Below are 9,077 nucleotides of genomic sequence, written 5' to 3'. Positions count from 1 at the left end.
AGTATGAAAAACTTTCATTTCTTTTACTTCCCTGTTGTATTATGATTTCTCTGATGATTTTTAGTAAAATACATTTTTGGGAAGCATGAAAAACTTTAAAAAAAAAATTACTTACATGTTTTAAAATGTAAGTTATGATTTGCGAAAACAGTATTTTACATTCTTTATTTGACCATTCATGGACCCTTGTGGCTTTGTAAATTTCAAACAATGATAACAAAATTTTTTAAGATAATTAAACACTAATGACATTAATATAGAACAATAGCAGAATTGTGTTTTACACCTGTGATTTAGTAACCATGACACTATCAAAATGTCATAAATAATCTGTGTTTCCGGAAAATTTGAGTCATGTCCGTCATTATAACTTCCGTATGATTGATCACGTGACGTCGTCCCACCCTGAACACACAAACTTTGTATCTTGATTTTCTAGTGTTTTTATAAATTTTCAAGATGAGTCGGACAACAGTAGACCTTTCTCATGAACAAATCGATGAACTAGTGGCAGCTTTTCAAACGGTAAGTTATATGAAACATTTTATTTATAAATAGCCAAGTTCCCAAACCGGTACAAACGAGGAAGCCATTTTCCAAATGCGTCACCTGGAAAAGGGGGGTTGTTTAAAGTGGCATTCAAATTCGCGTGATATTATAAATTAAAAAAATATAAGTGTGAAAATTGTTCTTTGATTCATTACTTTTCTAATCAAACAGACTCCTAAGTTAACTTGTGCATGTAGTCATGACAGTTTTGAAGAGTAAATTTTTTAGAACATAAAACATTTTGCCTTGAAATTTATTAAAATATTTAACACATTATTCTAAAAAATTATCACGCCTTCAAAGGCTATAAAATTTTTGCTGTGACACTTTTTGATGGAGAAAAAAGGGGATTCACATGAAATAATTGGGAATTTCAAAGCACACATTTACACATAACCTCTGTACCATACTAGGTGTTCTAGTCGTCTTTCATTGCTGATACCTGTAAAACATAGTTGTTTTTCCGCATTTTTTTCTTAGCACAAACATAAATAATGACACTATTAAAGACGAAAAAGAAGACCAGTCGTACTGGTCAACGTAAATCCTGGAGATTTATCATCTTTATAACTGTATCATCATACATTGTCATAATTCATGATTATGTGTATTAATCAGAGCTGTTGTCTGATTATGATCTCTTACTTGAACAGTCCTAGTTCACCAAACAAAAAAGATAAAGAGTATTTTTAAATAAATAAACAATGAAAAAAATCAAAAAGATTGCATAGGTTGCCTCTTTAGTCTTGAGTTTGTTGAGGTACCTTTATCATGTTTATCATGAAAATAACATTGTGAACCACAATCAAGATTAATATCCATCATAAACTTAAACATTTAAAGTACAACCATGATGCTAACCTAAGGAAGAAATTTACATCAGGAAACTATTGTGGACTTTTCTGAATGATTCAATCTACATGATCTAACACTGAGTGTTGTTCTTTCCCATAAAATTGTAACCAACTGAGTTGTGAATGATTTTTAAACTTTTCATAATTTTTTGAAGTAAATATCTGCATGATCTGGTAGTCATGATTACAGTTTCATCTCAAAAAAACCTTATTCAAGTGCATGTCTGTCTTCATTTTTCTAATGGACCAGCACTGCTAGTCTTCATGTTAACTTTAAGGCCTGAAATTACTTATGGATAGAATAATATTATATTCATAAGGACTATTGCCATACCAATTCCTCCTACTTAGTTTCTACTCATGATTATTGTCATATCTGCGCTATGATGTTAATTTAAACTGCGATTAATTAACAACATAGAAGAAGAAGACGTGCACTTTTAACTACAAGACGTTAAGGTACAAAATCTAAACACAGTTGTTTACTATACATGTAGCTATCGGGGGCAATTTCATTCACAATATTTCACCTTGTCAAAAATGAAACATGTTAAACCAAAGAAACATATGCCTTGTAGTAATACAAATTGATTGCCACCCGTAGAATTGATGCCATGTAATTTTACCTGTCATCAAGACCAATACCTGTGAAAATAGGACCTTTCTTAATATTGATGAATTGGGTCATACATTTTATACATATTGACATAATTACAGGTGATTAAACAAATATGTAAACATTTATATGGCCTTAGTATGGGTCATTTGTTGTCTACCTGTGTAAATCTACCTGGCCTCAGGTAAAAAGTCATAAAAGTCGTCAGGATAATATTATCACCTCATAAAAAACATCAGATAGCCTCAGTTTAAGACACAGATTTAGATTTACAATGATTCTAGATCAATTGATGATATATTGGCCAATTTCACACTTGTGAATATTTTATTATTGTTCAATCTCCTTGTTTAAATACATTTAAAGAACTTTAAAATTAATTTGTGTGAAAAGTTCACAAAAGTCTTTCGAAATGAACCTGTTCTGTACAATATTGAATACAGTTAGATAGTACTATACTACAAAACTTTTGCAAGAGAGTAATGTTTACATATAAACATGCATGTACATGTAGCAAAATTTTTTTTTGTTAAAAATGATAAATGATCACTATACATCATGTATACATGTACTTGTATCTTGGACCACAAATAATGCACACTAAATATAAATATGAAATTTTGATTAAAGAAAGATCATTGCAATTAAAAGAGCATGATGTACATTAGTCATTAATACTCATTATATATTTTCATAATCATGATAATTATGTGATAATTATAAGCCTTTGTGGGCAGTTTTAACTGTCTACATGTAACAACTGAAGACATAGACACAGTCACTGTAACAGTACAATTGTCTAAGTGCTATGTATCCCTTTTAAACTTTTGTAAGTTTTGTAGTCTCTTCAAAATACATGACCTGAGATATTGTTTCAACTTGAAACACTTGAATCATCTGTTGTTTATTCTTCCTTTTGAGTTTCCCGTTCTCTTAAGGGATGATTTCCTTTCTCGTATCCTATTTTAGTATTTAGTGTAAATCTTTTTTTCCTTGTCAATTCATAAGTGGTTCATTAAGTGTTATTTTAGGAGTTTCTTTCACAAGTGGTTCACATATTTACACATCATGCACATGATTATTTTTTTACATGAAATTATGTTTAATTAGGGCAAAATGATAATAATACTTTCATTTAGAATTACCCACTTATATTTTTACTGCTGTGGCACCTACTTTCATGACCATATGTATCTAGGGTTTTACATGCAATTTCAATAGTGATTTGTGACAAAATAGCAGGTTTCTCCATATATTCTGACATACATGTATACATACATATATGTATACATGACAAAATACTTTTTTGGATGTCTGTTTTGTTTCTGCAACTCATCATGGTCCTTATAAGCTTTTAAGGGAAAAAAGGTATAATTTATTGAGCTTTTTTCCCCCAGTACATCTACATTTGTAGTTTTAGACTTTGAACAATTACGAACTTTACATGTTAGATAGACACAATGTACATGTAGTGTTTTTATGCACCCCCTTTTTATAAGAATTATTTTTGGGGGGTTTCCCTAAGCTTTTAATGGAAAAAAGGTATAATTTATTGAGCTTTTTTCCCCCAGTACATCTATATTTGTAGTTTTAGACTTTGAACAATTACGAACTTAACTTGTTAGATAGACACCATGTACATGTAGTGTTTTTATGCCCCCCCCCTTTTTATAAGAATTATTTTTTGAGGGGTTTCCCTCAGAAGTTAACTCAATACGGACTGTACCAGGTCATAGTAGATATCATTTTGTGAGTCAAGTTTGCTCCCAGTACTTCTTATGTCTTCTAGGTTAGACTTTGGACAATTATGTACTTAACCTTATACATAACACGAGTGACTTGTCTCATGTTGAAGACTTCATATTGTCCTCTAAGTGTTGTTTGGTTATTGTGTTGAGCTGTCCTATTGACAAAATGATTGACATGATTGAAGTATATATCTTACCACATATGGTATCTTTTTATTGTTCTTTTTTTTTACCTTTTAGATTTTCATGTCACTTTTTTGCATTATTACATAAATTTATAACAATAAAACTATATAGTGTAGCTACTCATTACTACTAGTGGAGGTTGATTCAAAAAATAGATCTATAACAGAGCATTAAAACAATCTTGAACTAAACCATGTAAACTCAGTGGTGGATCCAGAACTTTTCCTATGGGGGGCTGCTGACTGACATAAAGGGGTCCTCTCCAGTCATGCTTCAATGATTCCCTATATAATCAACCAATTTTTTCCCACAAAAGGGGGGCCCAGGGCCCTGTGGATCTGCCTATGAAACTATGCAGTTTTGGGGTTACACATTGTCTAGCGGTCAGCCATTTATGATTTAAGAACAAACTGTTCATCAATTACAAAAAAAAAAATGTACATTGTACAGTGTTGAGTTTTTCATATTTTGAGTGTTTTGTGTTCATACATTAATGAAAAATTAACCTGAACTAACATGACTAAATAGTGGCTGGTAGTTAAATATTAGATAAAAGTTGAACATTAAGATTTGAATAAATTGTCTCAAACTGATGCCAGCTCTCACCTTTGATACATTTGTAGTTCTAAGATTAATATATTAGATGTCAGATATTGTATTGGACAACACACTAGATCATCATGATCATTGTAGATAGAAAAAAGTATATTGCCATTGAAGTTACAGTTATTTATTGCATATTTAAACAAAAAGAATTTCATACACTCATAATGCTTGATAAGATAACATGGTTTAAAACAGAGATATATATTTATATATACCTAAATTTTTGGTTTATATGATACATATCATTTAAATACAGCATAAAAAAGTCAGTGATATATAAACCCTAAGGAAATTGTTGATAAAGCCAAGTTAATTTCCTGTTTGAATCAAGCAATTATTTTTATCTACAAAAATGCCAAATATATAATATGAGTTATATAGTAAATGCTTTAGGGAGCATTTTACAAACATGACTTATGTACAGTTCAACTTTGCTATCATCATAATCATGAACATGAGAAACCTATCCTCTTTTCATATTAAATTGAACTTTTCAAATTGTGACAAACATATGCAGTATATATATTATAACACATATATTCTCAAAATATGAAAATTGACATATATATATGAAAAGGGAAGGATGGGGGTGGGGCTATAATACTGTTTAATTAATTACATGATTTTACTGTTGCACTATAAAAGAAAAACTTTGGATTTTTTGTATGTACCAACCTCTCCTCGGCAATGAACTTTTAAAAGTCTAAACTTACTGCTTCTGCAGAAACTGGGGTCTATATATGTTCAAAATCAAAACTAATAGTACATATCATATGTATAGTATAATATATACAATGTATGTACATCAAGATAGAATAAAGCCATGAGCTAGATAAACCTGGTGGCAAAAGGTTAAAATTTATTTCACATGAAAATAACTTCTTTATGGATATTATATTGAATCATGACAATCGGTTGATGGGTGACCTAGCCGTTTTATTCTTCTTTTATGAAAGTGTAATGGGGTGTTTTGAACAACTCCTGCATTTGACGATTCATCAGCCAGACCTCTTCTATTTAAATGTATACATTATGTTATATTTATTTCCCCATTTAAAGTCAAAAGAATTTAAACAGGATGATTTTACAATGCGGCCCTGGTATTTTAAAACATGTTTATTCAGCTAGATTTAACATCAATTGAATACATCTTTGTTAAATTTAATTCTGTTTATACCTTTATACATCTTACAGTTTATATACAATGTTTTTAGATGTAGCAAATTAAGTAATCAGAAGCAAATGGGGCTACTGAGGGAAATGATGAAATATTTAAGATCAAGAGAAATTATTTTTTAATTTTGGCCTTAGCATTAACTAGCTGCAACAGTTGATATAAAACAAAAATGGTCCATGGTCTAGAACTATGTAAGTGGAAGTCTTTAAATAAATGCATGAAGACCTAAGTCAATAAGTGTCTGTCATGCTTGTTGCAGTCGTTATGAAATACTTTTAAATCTGCAGACTTGAAGATGTCAAGCTGAATAATTATTATTACGAACTTTTTTAGCTGGAATTTACTCATAAAGAGGGTTTTGGTGAATTATGATCAATCATGTCATGCATGTGTTGACCACTGATACTAATAGCTATATAGTCACATTTTCTAGCCCTGAAGCAATTTAGAGCTTGACATAGACACTATACTTAAAACTGTCTGTTGACCTCTAGACGTTTTTTACAGGCTGTTTATTGTCTTGTCATTAACAGTGTACCCAAACTCTGTCTGTCCACAGAATGTCAGACAAAAAAACTTTTGGACAGACAGAACTTTCAAGATTTTTTAGTCGAATATATAGTACATGTAGTAGTAAAGTTCAAATTTCTGTTCAGTCAGACAAACTCTAAATCAGTTTGGCACAGACTGCATTGAACTATATAACATGTATACACCCCTTCATAATGGTAATGTACTACACCATCACATCATGTGACATTATAATGTCATTATCAATATTAAATACCCGACTTTGTTACTTGCATATTGGGGATTTGACCTTCAAACAATACCATATATATAACACTTCAAATTTTAATTATCAGTCATAATTTTATAAAGCATAAAGAAAGTAAAATTTATTACATTGAATGGTCTGATACTTTTAAGGTACAACAAAAATGTATACATAAACAATTGTGTATACATCTTTTTCAACTTGATAAACAAGAGCCCATTCTTTTAGTAGAATTGATTATTTAAAATAAGGTGTGGTCTTATGAACACCTTTGTAACTACATACTTATATAGACAAGTATATATATGAACCGATTTTGCTTTAAAAATCTGTCTATTGAACCCACATGCAGCATTTTTTACATGGTTTGGTTACCTTCCACATATTTAAACGGTTATCTATGGATGTCGATCGGTGAGGGTTTAAAAGCTTACGACACATGTTACCCAATCAAGTGTTGAATGTTTACATATTTAACCATTTCTTTGTGGACTATTTACTCGGTAGATTGAAAGAAGATTGATTGATCACTCTCGTTTAGCATGTCTAGGTTGAAAATAGTATTTTTCAATTGAATGGTTATAATACATGTAATATATTACTACTAATTGGGACGTGATTGAAAGTTTACCTGGCCAAAATAAAAAGTAAAGAGCACTTAGTTCCATAGTCCTACATGTCCTAGTAGGAAAAAAGTTGAGGATTAAGATATAAATGATATTTGACAAATAGTTTAATACCACCATGAGAGTCTAAGAATTGACTGTTCCAACGAAGTCAGGAACTGCATTAGTGTTTTTGACTGATGTACATTCTGTACCTTCATTTACATTCATATGCTTATGAAAATTATCAAATGAGATCTCCTTATTAATTACATGTATATACCCACAGTTCCCCACTATAAAGGTTTGGGCTTAATGTTTTGTCAGATTCCTGTATCTCGCTTACACTATGTACCTAAGCAATCCCGCGTCACGCTTAGACCCCAATGAGACCCACTATTATGTCTTTGCCTTCTGTCCCTAAGGCCTTCATCTGTAGTGTTTTGAGTTGGAACCCTTTTCCATCAACATATTAAATGAACAGAGCAAATCTTGATACATTATGTTTGATATTAGAGGCAGCTGTTACATCTTTTCTTCAATTTATTTCACATTAATTACAATTTTTGGCCTAAATGTCTCATTTGTTTTAAATTCTTAATAATGCCTTTTCTTACAAATTTTATTAAAAAATCGACTAACAATTGAAAAAACATCCTGCTTTTTAACGTCCTTATGTAATATTTCCTCTATTTGACATCAAAGTACAATTGTTAATTGTCTTAAGATCATGAGAATAAAGTGTAAAATCGTGTACTTGAAAACGGATATATATTTTTAAAAAATCACATGCTACATAAGTACAAAAATCCTACATTCATATATATATATATATATAAGAGTAATTAAGAAGTTTTATATAACCATGCAAGAGGCATACTAATATTCCTTCCTTCTTAACTAATAAAACCAAAATGTGAAATTGATACAAGCTTAAATAATCCAATAAGACTGTTGTATTTACTTCTGATTACATGTACTTGTTAACTTTAGAATCCTGAGTAATTTCAAGGTTTGTAATGACTTAATATAGACATGTATATGAAAAAAAATCTTTTTAAGGACATTTCCTTATAAATGAGTACAAAAAGTCCAAAGGGATTTTTAATTTTGGAAAAAGTGACTTTCAGTAAATGATTCATCTTCATATACTTATACTCTTCTTTACCCTTTTAAGGAGATAAATTGGTTAATTGGAAGATGAATGACGAGTGAGGCTTGACACAGTTTGGAAGTTTAACAAAATCTTAATGATATTGATCAAGTTTGATAATCAAATTAAGAAGACAGGATGAAACTTTTTTTTTTGGGGGGGGGGGGGATTTTTGATAGGTGTGTAAACTAAAGTACTGGTAATTAGCTTCCTCATTTTTAAATGGACCTCAGCAGTTTATCTTCTGTATAATGCTAGCCTGTCAACACTTATGTTTCGAGTTTGAACTTCCAAATTGGATCTGTGGTTCTCTCCATGCACTCTGGCTTCATCCCCTGAAAATAAGTCTGTCATTAGAATTAACCCTGACAATCAATCAATCCTGTATTAGGTTCACAGACTTCGCGAAATCTTTTTTCCCCTGGTGGTCTTTGAAGAAAATCTGCTGCATGGTCCTCACTATTAATTTATTGAAAAATACTAAAATTCTGTCAGTCCTATGCCAAATTTTGGAGGTGAAATCCAGAGAACTGACACTTTTCGCGAACTCTGGATTCACTAATTTGCTTAGTTGTGGTGCCACACAGCATCTTTACAAATTGTAAGGTTAAAAGGCAACTTCTTAAGAAATGTGAATAATTACTTCAGTCATATTAAGTATTCATCAATTAAAGGCTTTATGCTATTAAGTGAAAAGGGAAAAGAAAACATGCCAGGTCTGACGATTCAACATGTTAGAGCTGACAATGGAAAGAAAATATCATTTGAATGATACAAATACAAATTAAGCTTTTAATAGCATTAG

At 30.8% G+C, this 9,077-nt stretch overlaps 1 protein-coding gene across 1 annotated transcript in view; it reads left to right on the top strand.

The window, feature by feature from the left end:
* The first annotated feature begins 349 nt into the window (after nt 1-349).
* Nucleotides 350-9,077, top strand: part of LOC134683030 (plastin-3-like) — a 31,058-nt gene continuing 22,330 nt past the window's right edge. Inside the window, exon 1 of the mRNA XM_063542043.1 lies at nt 350-525. Within this exon, the coding sequence (XP_063398113.1) occupies nt 460-525 (66 nt within the window). The 5' untranslated portion in view covers nt 350-459. The remainder of the gene's footprint in view (nt 526-9,077) is intronic.

This window comes from Mytilus trossulus, chromosome 9 (genome assembly GCF_036588685.1).
Source record: "Mytilus trossulus isolate FHL-02 chromosome 9, PNRI_Mtr1.1.1.hap1, whole genome shotgun sequence".
NCBI lineage: Eukaryota > Metazoa > Mollusca > Bivalvia > Mytilida > Mytilidae > Mytilus > Mytilus trossulus.
Note: the sequence above shows the minus strand (reverse complement) of the source record. Positions and strands in the feature narration are given on the sequence as shown.